Source organism: Nymphaea colorata, chromosome 7, assembly GCF_008831285.2.
Source record: "Nymphaea colorata isolate Beijing-Zhang1983 chromosome 7, ASM883128v2, whole genome shotgun sequence".
NCBI lineage: Eukaryota > Viridiplantae > Streptophyta > Magnoliopsida > Nymphaeales > Nymphaeaceae > Nymphaea > Nymphaea colorata.
The window spans coordinates 9,011,842-9,026,700 of NC_045144.1; the positions used below are offsets into that span (position 1 = coordinate 9,011,842).

At 40.7% G+C, this 14,859-nt stretch overlaps 1 protein-coding gene across 1 annotated transcript; it reads right to left on the reverse strand.

Annotated features, from left to right (window-relative positions):
• Window positions 1-5,618: 5,618 nt before the first annotated feature.
• Window positions 5,619-9,803, reverse strand: LOC116257999 (probable LRR receptor-like serine/threonine-protein kinase At1g74360). Its single transcript, XM_031635055.2, has one exon. It carries the CDS (start codon window positions 9,205-9,207, stop codon window positions 5,890-5,892), a length of 3,318 nt encoding a protein of 1,105 aa, XP_031490915.1. The 5' UTR covers window positions 9,208-9,803; the 3' UTR covers window positions 5,619-5,889.
• Between the last annotated feature and the right edge of the window lie 5,056 nt (window positions 9,804-14,859).

Below are 14,859 nucleotides of genomic sequence, written 5' to 3' on the forward strand. Positions count from 1 at the left end.
TCTGAGTCTAATCAGTTTCTTGAACAGATATCAATATTTAGGTTGAACAGAAGTGTCTTACTCAATTCCTACAAAGATTAAACTTAAAAGCAAATCAGTGCCCTGTGTATTATGAGTGGGATATCACGTCAATATAACGACCTTGCAGATGTTGGTCATCTGCCGAATCTCTGGAGGTCCCACATCTGATCATGTTGGAAGGACGAATTCCATGATAAAGTAATAAGGACCACACGAACTCCATGATATATGATATATTAATTAATATTCAGGTAACTTGCCTAATACTGCAGTATCTTTTAATGTTTATTTAGGGAAACCACCTTGGACATAAAATCCCCAAAGCCACATTCATGGTTCTGACTTGTTTCGGAGATTGAGTGAATTTAAAGTAAGTCCTTTAAATTGAGCCTCAGATCCTTTGAATGTGAACTGTGAACTATAGATCCTTTGAATGTGAACTATGTTAGCACCCGATTGCATTAGGTTCCTTGAAACACTATCATTTAGATAGGTGTAAAAATTTCCACAGACAATTAAATTAGTCAAAATGGGCACTCTGTTTTTTCTTATCAACTATCCGCTTCTTCCTGCCCATTGTTCTTGTTTTCTTTTCCTCCCTCCTGAGGGCGGTTTACGCGTTCATGCAGCAGCACTTCTTCTTCTTCTTCTTGTACTTCTTTCACATCTCTCTGACGTGAATGGCGGTGGGACATTCAAAATTTCTTTATTAGTTCGGTCTTCTCAATTTGTGTTCAAAGAACGAAAGTCAGTGAATCTTAACTGACCATGATTCTGGTGTGCGGTCAACTGATGACCTTTACGTTCATATTGACAATCCTTGCTGCGGCACAATAAAAAAATTTTCATTAAGAGTGCGGAATTATGGTTTTAAGATTTTTACAAGCACAAAAATATTATTTTTTGAAAATTTTTATATAAGGCAAATAAATTTTTTAAAATTTACATTTTTTTTTTTTTTTTTACTTTTAAGGGACTCTACCCACACCCCTTGGCTCCACCCCTACTGTACTGCTACTACATGGAAAAGTCTTGCTAGTTGGTTTAATTTCTTTGGGGAGTCATGTTTTTCTTTGGGTCGAAAAAATGTTGACAGGAAAATACTGCACGTACCCAAAATTTTATCCTTTCCGCTTGGAAGCTCTTAATTATATATCTAAGATAACAAATACCGATCAATTTTCCCTTGCAAACAACAAGGAGCAGGGAAGAAGGTGGAGAAGATGAAAACATCATTAACCAACGCTTTTTTTATTTTAATTTAAAGATGCTTGTGTGGGGGACAAACCAAGCATCCTCCTGCTGTTTTGTCTATTTGGGAATTGCCAATAAATGAATGAAGTGGTTGAGGAAGAACTTTTTAAAAGTATATCATAATTATATCCCAGGGTCCAAGGTTCAATTTCCATCATGTTGTCGCGTTCAGTCTGCATTGCAAACAATGACATGTACAACATACAAGTTGGAGGTCCACAGCAACAAGCCAAAATGTTGGAGGTATACGAGTATGACTTTGAGGGTTTTACACTAATGACAGTTTCCTTTTATACATGTGTTTATATGGTGAATAAATGTAAGTCATTCAGTCGTATAACAAGGTTATCCATCAGAAACAAATGCGCGATTGAGAGAAAAAAAAAGTGTAAACTAATAGTAAATGATGAAAATACAAATAGCATATTTTTTTTGTTTTTCTTTTAACCATTCATCATATTGAATCAAACAACTCTTGTTAGATGGTTGGTAGCTTTAGGAAGCTAGAGTCACCATTCAATTTTCTTATATATATATATATATATATATATATATATATATATATATATATATATATATATATATATATATATATATATATATATGTGTGTGTTAGGTAAGGTTAATTTGATATAATATAAGTAAATAGTGATAAATAAATCGTTGTATGAAATTCAATCTACCAGAAAATACGGGAGACTCACAAAAAAAAAAAAACTGGGGTTCATCGACGGCTAGAAAACGCCGCTAAAATCTAAATGCACATGGGTAAAACTTTTACCGACAGCCATCATGGCCATGAAGCCCTTCAAGATGACGAGTAGGAGGAAGGCGTACTTTTCTTTTGGTCAATGCATGATGGGGCCAACTTTTTTTTGTTCATCTAGTTCTAATTGGGCGGGGAATATTCAGAAAAGTTGAGTGTTCACACGAGGTGGTTGACGAACATGGCCCGATTTTGTATTCAGACACGGTAAACGTGGGAGCTTAGGTCCCATCTTGTCTCATTCTCATATTAAGTGTTCAGTAGGAAGAAACATTGTATTTTTAGACCATATATTCTTCTTATAACAATGCCGTGTAACATGTTCATATTTGGGTAAACATTGTGAGGTGTTTATGAAACAAAGATTACACTATATTTCTTGGAAAAAACAACATAATGTTGTTGTTGAAGCACTTGTTATAGGAGCATGTATTTTAAGATTAGTTCTTTTTACCTAACACCCTCTTTAAGTCCACACTTACTTCAAAACCACGCTTGTGATTGTAACTAGCTCAAGTTTTTTCAAATGGCATCATTCACGGGGGCAGATTTTCAGCTTTTTGAAAAGTGGAAATCAAAATAACAGTTTTTTTTTCTTTTTTGTTTTCAAAAAATTATGAAATAGAGTTTTGGGGAGTAACGCCGGACAAGATTTAGATCCAATGCTGCTTTGAGATCTAGATAGGAGACGATGGTACGTTTTTACCTATGTGTTAAGTGCATCGGTGATGGTCTTTACATCCAGGGGCGGAGGGAAGGGAGGCCATGGCTCTACCCTGGCCAATGAAAAAAAAAATACATTGAAAAAAATAAATTTTTTAATTGCACAATGTATTTTTTGGATTTGAATTCAATTTGGCCCTACTCAAATCTAGAGGTTGGACTGTCGGCCCGCCCCTGAAGAAAATCCTTGCTCTACCCCTATCTACATCGATGTGTTGCTGCTGTATGTCGGTGATGATATTTACTGACAACTATCAACGGAAACATCGGTAAAACCTTTATGGATGGGTGGCTATGTTTCACCAACATGTTTTGACCATTGTTTTGACCATTGGTAATGCTTAGGTTTCTATAGCGTACACCTTGTCAACTAGATTGTCACACGCTCCTCACTGTTTGTGGTTTAGAAAAATAACACTTTGTTCAATCGACCTTTCACCGGCTCACTAGTCCCGTCAACTATAAAATAAAGTTTTGAGTTCTTCCTGGACTTAGATTATGACAAGTATGACTAGTTTGAATATAAGAGTATAGAAAGTGGGCTATGTTCTTTTATTTTGACATAATTAATAAAACTATTTTTTCTTGAATATCGTGAATTAATGGTCAATTTATAGAGAATTCACCGTCGAATGACCAATCCATTCTGCAACTTATTTGCTTGAAATGATGTAAAAAAATATAATAATTTTGAACAAAAAATATTTTATAGAACAGCGAGGGACGGATCTCAACTTCTTTCAATTGCTTATTCCGCCAACCTAAGCCTGCCGGCTACCAAGTAATTACCAGCCGATATATATCCATCTTTAACTAAGTTAATTTACAGCTCTCGTTCCTTTCCATCACCAGGCTTAGGTATTTCAGAACCTGTACGTCCACATGGACTCTGATTGGTAAATGATCGAGTCACTGGGTCAAAGAGTTACTTGTCGATTTGGTTGGATCAGGACATGAAATTTTTAATGTATTTTTATTGCATATTTAATACATTCTTATTGCATATAGATGGACTATGGTCTCTTACTCTCTAAAGGGCTATGTTTTAATGTAATTCCAGTGAGTCTGTGGCAATCCTCGCCGAATCAAGCCCAGTCAGGAGCGTTCCCCGCCAAGTCAGGTTCTGCCTCACCCAAACCTTGACTTGTGGGCAGATTTGTAGGCGATTCGGCGAGGATGATTCACCAAACATACAGATGTTGCTGGCAATGCCAAACGAAAAAGCATTATGCACATAATTACTAACTAAACTGAACGATGCTGTCAGATGTTCGGGCAAAAAACTGAGTTAAAAGATTTTTTTTGTAACATAGAATATGTACTACACTTGTACTCAGCCAAAAGGTCGAGAGAGGTATATTTTCTAACATATGGAAAACATAAAAATTTATCACATAGTTTGTCGAGAGAGAGATAGAGAGATTTATGATCCGAGAAAATATATGATTCTATAAATGAATTTAATTAATAACAGAAGTCTATTTTTTGTTTTTACAAATTTTATTTTATTGCCATGTTATTTATGATCCAGAGATAATGTGATTTTATAAATGAATCTAAAGAAAAAAGATCTAAAACAATGGGACCGTCAAAAGTACAAGGACCTTACCATGCGACAAGAAATTTGAATCCTGTGTCTCCTGATAAGATAAAGCAGCTTAGCTGACGCGTCATGATTCAAAGCGCAAAAACGAAAAAATTGCCTACTTATTTAACGGCCGATTTGACAAATCTACTTGCATTTTCAATTAAGTGTGGATCGAAAAGTCAGACTTGTTTTCCTGAAATCTTTTTCCAATCATTGACGGGAAAAAGATTTGTATAAATTTCCAGATTGAAAAAAAAGAGAGCATGGGCCAACTTGTTTAAGACTTAATTACATGATGATGTCCATACCAAAAGTCAGTCTTGCCTGACAAGTTTCTTTTATATATATATATATATATATTTGAATGGTGACTTTAATTTTTTATAGTCACAGTTATCTGATTACGGTTATCCTAATGGGTGGTAAAAACATAAAAATGTAATGAATAATTTTTTATTAAATATTAATTTATACATGTTTTTCCCTTGCTTTTCAGTTGTGTAACTCATCGTAACAAAGTCATATATAAAAGTTTCTAGCAATTTGGGACATAGCAGGCACCGGCTATTCATGACTATTGATTCGAGATAAAACTATCTCCACTTAGCTCACTACATAGTACATGTGGGGGCTGGCATCACTGATTGCGTCCAAACAATTTTCCAATAATACTTGTACATTACATGAAAAGCTAAGAAAATCATTATCAAAATTCCAATGGAAAAATCATTGATCAATTATTTTGCCCAAGATAAGACGAAGCATATGAATTGAAAATAGGTGATCCAATTTCCTATGCGTCTACTACAACTAATACTATTAGCTTCTTGAAAACATACGAGAAAAGGGAGGACCATTCGAGTTCTTCATTTTTCACTAAGATAAAGGTAAAGAAAAAACTAATCTCTGATTTGAATGAGAGCAGAAGCCCCTTTCCTTTTCTCGCCTTACCCAAGGTCGAAAATTTCATCGCTAAGAACTCGCACTACACTTATGCATCTCTTAAAAGAGAATCGACTTTTTTTTTTTTTAATGATATGAAAAGCTTAAAAAAAAAAGTGGCACCTATGAGGATATAATTTTTCCAACAAAAAAAAAAAGAAAAAGAAGAAGAAGAAGAAGAAGAAGCCGTTCTAGAATGTGCCTCTTTAATGTCACATTAAATAAGTCTCGAAATTGTTGACCATACAAACAATTCTGTAACCAAACGAGGGAGCATATTGCGTCCCCAAAGAATCAACTAATCTTTCTGTGTCACATAAAAAGTTAGGAAATCAAACAATAGAATACACAAAATTGAAAAATTGAACAAGTAAAATGTACACCAGACCAGCCCCGTGAGGAGGCGACGCAAGTGGTCCAACTCCAAGGACGAGTAAAGCACGCTTTCTTTGACTAATAATCGCAGCAAAAGTCAGAAAACCCCCACCCTCCCCCTTGACCATCAAACAGGCGAAACTTTTTGGTCAATGCGAAAAAAATTGACAATAATCAATGTCGTATGCACAGAATAGGGACAAGTCGTCAATGATTGTCTCTATCTGGAAGGCGAGGTTGGTGAACGGGACCCGCCCCTGATCTCCACCAGCGTCGCCAGCACCTCCTTCATGTCCGGCCGCCGCTGCGGGATCTCCGCCGTACACCACAGCGCCAGCTCCAGCACCCTCGCCATCCGGCCGTAGCCATCCCCCCATTCGATGGCAGTGTCCACAGCCTTCCTCAGCCCGGCCGGCCCCGCCTCCAGCCCCTTCACCCATTCCACCAGGCACGCCCCCTCCGTCCGGTCGCCCTCCACCCCTCCGATCGCCTTCCGCCCCGTCACCAGCTCCATCAGCAGCACCCCGTAGCTATACACATCGCCCTTCGTGGTGGCCCTCCACGTCTGTCCGTATTCCGGCGCCACGTACCCCACGGACCCCGCGATGACCGTGCTAACGTGGCTATCCCCGGGCCCCATCACCCGCGCGAGCCCGAAGTCCGTGACCCTTGCCCTTCCCTCCGCGTCCAGCAGCACGTTGCTCGACTTCACGTCCCGGTGCACCACCGCCGGGTAACACTCGTGGTGGAGGTAGACCAGCGCTCGCGCCACCCCTTCCGCCATCTCCACCCGCCGGCGCCACCCTCCAAGTCGTCCGACGGATATCGCCTCTTCCAAGCTCCCTCCCGGTATGTATTCGTAGACCAGGAGCTTCTCCGCGCCGAAGAGGCACCACCCGTAGAGCGCCACCAGGTTAGGGTGGCGCCACCCCATCTCGCCGCCGCTGAGTACCTCCATCTCGGCGCGGAACTCCTTCTCCGCCTCCGCCCCCTCCCGCAGCAGCTTTTTCACCGCGACCTCCCTGCCGTCCGGGAGCACTCCCCTGTATACCTTCCCGAAGCCGCCGCTCCCGACGACCCTCCTTTCTGAGAAATGCTCAGTGGCGAACAGGATGTCCGTGTAGGTGAAGGCTGTCTTGTCCAGGCGAAAGACCTTTACCGGGTCGGAGCTGCTGGAAGGCTGGGACGAGGAGGAGCAACCCGCGGAGTCGTCGGCCATCTTCTTGCCCACGAGCGCCATCTCGACTACTGGGGCGTCGTCGGAGGGACGGGCGACGTGACAGAAAATGAGAACGAGGATCGCGCAGAGAATGATGCCCAGGCTGAGGGCCGGCAGGACCAGCGAGATGATCGTTCTCCTTGGCGGCCTCGGCAACCTCCGGCGATCCAACGGCTGCGGCGCGATCGGGAGCTGAGAGGTGTGGTGGCAAGCCGCGGAATCGGGGCGCGAAAGGACGCAAAGAAGAGGGTCACCGATGAACGAATCGTTGTCGAAGGTGAGGAGCTGTCCCGCCATCGTCACGGTGCCGGTGAGCAGCTTGTTGAACGAGACGTTGAGCTTGTTCAACTGGTGGAGGCGAGACAGCGCGGCAGATGGAAACTCCCCGGAGAAGTTGTTGAAGGAGAGGTCCAGAATCTCCAAGCAAGTGAGGTCGCCTAGCTCGTCCGGGATCCGGCCAGAGATGCTGTTGTACGTGAGGTTTAGTACTTTTAGCGGAATCCTTCCAATCTCCGGTGGAAGGCTGCCGGAGAGGTTGTTGTACCCGAGATTAATTAGGCTAAGCCTCTTCATGTTCGATAAAGAAGGTGGAATCTGTCCGGATAAGTTATTCCCAGTGAGTTGCAGGTAGCCGGAGACGGCCAGTTCTGTTTTGACCTTGTCGCCGTCTCTCACGCAGATGGGAAAGAGCGGTTCGCCTCTGAGGACGCTGTCCCATAATCCCCTACAACTCTTCCTGGTAAGGAGAGTGTACACGAAGCTGAACGGCTGGTACATCGCCGGAATCCATCGCTTCATCACGAGGCACTCACCGGAACCGATAGGGTCGACGAGGTTCTGCCTGTTGAAGGCGAAAGTCTTCTCGGCGTTGGTCCCAATCATGGATAGCTCAACAGGGAGAGCGCCAGAAAGCATGTTGTCGGCGAGGTTCAGCCACAACAGGCTGCTACAGTTGCCAATCTCTCGAGGGATCTCGCCTGTGAGCATGTTCTGAGCTAGCATCAACCACAATAGCGACGTTAATTTTCCAATCTCGGGCGGGATCGTTCCTGTCAGGTTGTTGTAGGAGATATCAAGGGCTTGGAGCCCCGTGAGGTTGCCGAACTCCGGGGGGATGCTCCCGGAAAAGGAGTTATTCGAGAGGATGAGGTACTTTAAGCTCGAGACTTGGGTGAGTTCCACCGGAAGGTCACCGGAAAACTTATTGGAGCTTAGGTCGAGCCGCGTTAGGTTGGGAATTTTCAGAAGGCCGGAGGAGACGATACCACCCGTGAAAGAGTTTCCATGGAGGGCTAGGGTCTTGATCTGCCGGAATTCTCCAATCGTCTTCGGGACATCCCCGGAGAAGTTGTTCCTGCTGAGGTCTAGAAACGACAATTTGGAACAATTCACGAGGCTCACAGGGATATCAGGATGAAAGCTGTTGTTCCCTAAGTTGAACACACGGAGCTCTTTCAGAAGGCCGATCTCAGTCGGTATCTTCCCAGAGAGCTTGTTCCCCCACAAATTCAGCACTGCCAGTCCACGACATCTTGCAATTTCAGCAGGAATGGTGCCCCCAATCTCATTCTCCGAAAGGTCCAACACTACGAGCTCGCATCCGCCGGCGAATGCCTGCGAGGAGAAGACGCCGTAGATGTGATTGTTCTCCGAGACGGAGAATTCCTTAAGCCGTGCGAACCCCTGCCACAGCGGTCCACTGAAAAAATTGGAACTGAGGTCAAGTTTCTGGAGCCGCGTGCACCGATCGAAACAACCGTTAATGTCGCCGGTAAACCAGTTACTGGAGAGGTTAACCGCAACGAGGCTGCTGCAGTTGAGCGGGAAGGTCGCATTGATGGTGCCGTTGAGCCGGTTCACGGTGACGTCGAGCGTCTCGAGGTTCACGAGCCGGGAGACATCAAGCCCCGATTCAAGGATGTTGTACGAGAGGTTGAGGTAGCGGAGCGACGCGCACTGCCCGAGGTCCGCCGGAATCGGTCCGCTGAAGGCGTTGCCGGAGAGATCGAGGGAAGCGAGCGCCGTGAGCGAGGAGAAGTGCGGGTAAAGCATCCCCTGCGTCTGCGGCATGGAGTTGGAGAGGTCGATCCCGGTGACCCTGCTTCCCGTGCACACGATCCCCGACCAACCGCAAGGCGAAGCGTCGCCCTCGCGCCACTGCTCATACTTTCCCCAGTGCGCGGCGTTGTTTTGTTGGAGGAACCGCTTGAGGTCGATCAGTGCGTCCTTGTCCGACTGAAGAGAGCTCCCATCCACGACCACCGCGGCGACAAAGACGAGCAGCACGACGCCGACGAGCTGCGGCCAGAACACGATCATTCCCCTAAATCTCTCCACCCTTGCGGATCATCCAAAACCGCTACAACTTAAACCACCTCGTTTTTGTGGGTTGCCGGCGCGATCCTCCTTCCCCCTCGCTTTTCTTCTGCCCCTGTGCCAAGCTCACGTGTCTCCCTGTCTTCCTCCCCAACTCCTTTAGCCTGCCGCCTGTCTTGGCCAACTCCCGCCGAATATGTGCATACATGTGCGGTGAGGGAACCGTCATTTTTGACCTCTCCAACTTCGTATTTTTAATTTTTTTTATATACATCAGACCTCGTTTTCTTCCTCCCCATTTCCTACTTGCCCTCTTTTGGAGACCGGACTCCACGGTCCCCTTTCCTTGTTCTCTCTGTTCAACTGTTCCGGTGTTTGACTACGACAAAAAAGAAAGAGACGTTTCAAAAAACTACAAACACGCGTGCGGGTGGGCCAGACGGTGGCGTCAGTGGGCCGGGTTCCATATTCGGTACCCGATCCGTTCCCAACCATCTTCCTCCTCGTGTGCGGACAATCTGTTTACCCGACTTTTTGAGGTGATATTCGATTGAAGCCTTCAGAAAAATCAAACGTAAGAAAAATGAATATCCGAGTAAGAAATCAGGACATTTGATTGGATTCAGATTTGGATTCCAATATATTGATCGAATTTGGATATGGTTTCATATCAGATTTATTTTTAAGCAAGTATTATATATCCAATACTCTCTTAAATTTTGTTCAATGGCCAAATTCAATCCAAAATTCGGAATTTTGGATTCGATCATATGAGTTTTCTTTGAATTTGAATCTGCATTCGGATTGATTGATGTGACCTGCTATCCGTGTCACTCGAAAAGTGGTAAAGGATGAGGCTGATCCGTTAGCAAGGGTGCGCCACCAAATCTGAGCTTCTCTTCTCTTTTACGCGTTCACCCGATTGATTGATTCTCTTAGAAACCTGAAACTTTGCTCTCGCTTCCGGACTCCCGCACCCAACATCCATCGTTGTGCGATTTCTTTTGTCCTCGGTAGCTTCGGGAGGCAGCAAATATCCCTGCAGAAGAAAGAGCCTGTGGTTGTCGTGTTCGATTGGGATAAGTTAGAAGAGGGGTCATTGTCTGGGGGCCCCTAATTTCGTTTCCCCTCTCCCACGCTAGCTGCTGAGAAAAGGGAAAGCGGGTCCCTCTCTCTTTTCCTACCTTTTGTTTCTTAATTAATGACGCCGTGGTTTTATCCGTGATGTTGCCGCCCCATTACGCCGGACGCTAACCATCTTGTGTTGATTTAATACTCCACAAACATCATATTATAAAGTATGATGCAAGCTTCACTACTACACTTTTCCTTCCTTTCATTATATATATATATATATATATATTATATACGAACGACAGACATCTCAACGGTTCCACTAGTATTAATCTGAAGTGAAAGTAGTTGAGATTCCTAATTGTTTATTGGAAGTCGGGATTTTCAAAAATTACATTTACATTTCCAATGGCATGCCAATACCATCTCATTTGCAAACTGATCATGCAGCTACATGTCATCATTAAGCGATCTGGCTATAGCTACTTTTCAGGATTTTCCTGCCAAACTCAACCGAGTTTGTGGACTTCTCCATCAGCGAGTTTGAGGGCAGGAAGAAAACATTACACCCACACTAAGAAATTAATGGAAAGGAACACGATGATAAGAAGCAAAAGTGGTACTCCCAATAATCGTGTGAAAAATCAAAACTGTGTCTCATGATCAAGAAGCAATATTGCCGATAATCCTTTGAGCTTACACATAGCGGTGTCAACATTCAAATTTAAATACAAATGAAGAAAAGTCATATCTAAATCTGAATCTAAAATATGATTTTACAATCCAAATTTGATCCAATTTTCAAATTGTAAGATCATTGGATATAAAATATTAATTTGAAATTAAATAAAATCCGAATTTGAATCCAAATCCGACTAGATGCCATTCCTTAATTAAATCTGAACTCAGTCTGATTTCTTAATCATATATTATTGTTTCTTCTATATCTGATTTTTTTTTTTTTTTTTTTTTACATACCTCATCGTCATCTTGATTGTGCTTGATCTTGCACAATATTTTTTTATATGTGAAACTTCCAATAGAGCTTATCCTTTTAACCTTCCACGATGCTTAATTAACTAATTAATTTACTCCTTGTTGATCAATGTCCTACATATGCCATTGTGAGTTCAGAAGTTTTATAATTTCACATATAATTGCAATATAACTTTTATCAGGTTAAATATGACAAGGAAGCCGTGCAAGTTCACTTCCATCCGGTTCTAGCAGTGCAAGTTGTATATACAATTTTCAATGCATTTAGTTAATTCTCATCTTTCTTTCATTTATCTTCGTCACTTTATAAACATTTTTGGAAACTTTATTTTTTAAAACCTTTCATTGAGAAAAATCTCATGCGCGAAACTTTATGTTGCCGTACCTGTTGCAGACACAATCAAGCTCATCTTATGACTTTGTTTTTCAGAGTGAAATCTATAGCGGTGCATACTATCACTGCTACAAATCTATACCGGTGCCATCTCCTTGGGCATGGCCTATGGCGCTAGGTTGCTGCTGGCTTTAATCATTGGCCAGAGCTGATGTGTTCTCTTGCGTGAGACACATTTTACCAAATAAGCGACTGCTCTGTTGATACTTTTGGAGAGGTGGTTGTGTGCACCATGCTGAGCCCTGGTATAACCATGGCTCTCTCTTAAAAGGATACATGTTATACACACAGACCTATGCTGCACAAGTGTGTGCATAAAAGCAGCTTCTAGATTTTGAGTGTGCTAGATCCATTTATAATTGAACTAAGCTTTACAAGTGTGTGCATAAAATCCTACCAATTTATTAGTCAGTCTCACATAATTTCTGCAATACATTTGTTATTGGATAAAGGCTAAACACTCTTTTCCTTGTGATATTCTTATGTTGTCACCAACATTTTTTTTTTGTTACAGTAAAAATATAATAACAACAATAATGCACATTCATGGTAACAATTTGGAAAAACAGCTTCAGGATCTGATCCTTTTTGAAAGGCTTCAAGAGTATGGTTCAATTAGTGCACATTCATGAGAGCTATCTCTGGTAAGGGTCATTTAGAAATATAGATAACAACATACTTTTTCATCTATCAAACCCAAAATATTGGGGCAAATTAAGCAAACATTGTACTATGATGCTCCATGAATTTACCTCAATTTTTGAAGTAGATATAAAGAAATTATTGTTTCCATTGCCAAACAACTCTAAATTCACTCTTTTTCTTTTTGGAATATATAAATCTCATGTCCTACCACAGGAGGGACGATTCTTCATCTTATTCACCATTACTAATGTATATATCAACCATACATTCTACAAAAGAATGGTAGCATATCAAGATCCACCAATAACGTAGAGTTGCTTTACAAAATAGTCCTTTAAGCAGTGCCCAAACTAGAAATTTTATGATAAGGGACACTATTTCAAAGTTTGTAATAAAGGGCACCCAAATGTGTTTTGGTTTGCTTGGAAAATATGGCCTATATATATATATATATATATAGGGAACTTGAGCCACCCAGCCATTTAGCCAGACTGTTCAATCCATCATGACGAACGGTTAAAAAAGAGAAGGTGATGGGTATTTTTTTTATCATCTAGTATCAGTTCCCATCTTTTTCTTCATGTTCCTTCTATCTGCATCAAATAGTCAGCCTTTGGTCAGGTGGCGGAGTGACTCTCAATAATTAGAGAGACCATTTATTCATATATATATATATATATATATATATATATATATATATATATATATATATATATATATATATATATATATATATATATATTGAAAAAAATAATAATAAATAAGGCAGCAGCACCAGCCCCACAAGTTTTATTTATTTTCACACACACACAGATATTAATAAGTCGGTTTTGCATTTCATTCCTTAAGGGGGTGTTTGATACGCCGGAAATCTCCTGTAGCAGAGGGAAAAAATTTCAAATATTTGAAATTTTTCTGATTTCATCAAACGGGGAGATATTTTTTTTACAGTTGGAGGTGGAAACCTGTTCGCACCCCACTCCTTTTTCAAGGAGGTCGAAATGCGAGTAAGAAAAATTCTTTTAAAATTGGGGTTTTGAGAAAATTTTCAAGAGAAAGGGATCCGCCCGTCGGTACGAGGTCCAACCGTTCTTGCCGCCTTTAACAGGGGTAATTAGACCAAGGACTAAGGATCATTTGGATCATATACGAGTTATTGATGCAAATCCTATATGCTTATGTATTGAGGTTTTGGATTCAAGAAACGAAATTCTTTTTTTTTTTAATAAATGAATTTGAATATTGGGGGTTTTCAAGTTGGTTTAAAAACCTTTGTTTTGGTGTTATTTGAAACACATAATTCTTGAGGATTTTGAAGATTTGGAATTGAGTTCTTTGTTGTGAACTCTAGATGATGATGATCATCTTATGATCAAAATTGATTTTGAACTCTTCTTTTGTCAAATCATGTGATTTGTACAATTCATTCTTTTGAAAGAACATAGGTTCTAAATTGTTAGAAAACATGTTGTTTTTCAAATGCATTTTGGCCAAAAGATTATGAATGCATTGCTTGTGTTTTCTTTTGAAGTTAAGTGAGGTTTACAAATTCTCATTGCAATATGACTTGGTCACTTTTTGCAACTCAAATTTGAATCACTTAATTTCTTGGGAATGTGCATGTGGTGCTATTGATTTTGAGTAAAAGTGAATGCATGAAACGAGAAGGGAAACTATATGGAACATTCATTCTTCTCTCTCTCATAATCCCTCAAGATTCATTCATATGAAACATACATTATTCACTCTCTCATAATCTCTCAAAGTCCATATTACACGTCATACAATCTATACATGAAGATTGATTAAAATGTAGGACTTTCTCTATATGTGCTCATTGTATGATTAAGCACATGAATCAGAGATGTAGTCCATAAGCTTGAGGCTTGACATAAAATTATCAAAATGATGAAAATATATAAATGATGTCAACTTCAATCTTTGAAATGAATGGGAGACGTGGATGACATCCACTTTCGTTTCAAAATAGCTAAAAATCAGACCTTGTGTTGATTTAAATAGCTGAAAATTGTGGACATTGATTCCAATAAATATCTTGTTTCTTAGATGGAAATGACAAGTCTTTCAAATAGATTCAAATTCCAGATTTGATAGTAATGAGATTATCAACTCTTTTTGGATGATTCTAGGATAATTGGCCTTTCAAATATGTAAATTTTGATATTCTTAAACCAATTCCTATGAAACATGTTCTGATTTCAACAACATACATACATCTTACGTATGGATTTGCTGAAATTAAGTAAAAATGAAATGAAAATGATTTCATAGCCTTGCACTATGAAAATCAATCAAAACGATCATCCTTCTTAAAAACCAGTTTGGAAACGTATTCCAACCTGATTTTAAGAGAAGAAAAATGATTTTCAACAAGAGATTGGACACATGTATGTATATATATAACAACGTATATACATATACATATATTAGTCTTCAAAATGAAATTTTATCAAGGGACCGCATGACTCATGAATCATGATGATTCATGGCTGGGTTCTTTTATGTAGGAAGATTGAAAACTTGTT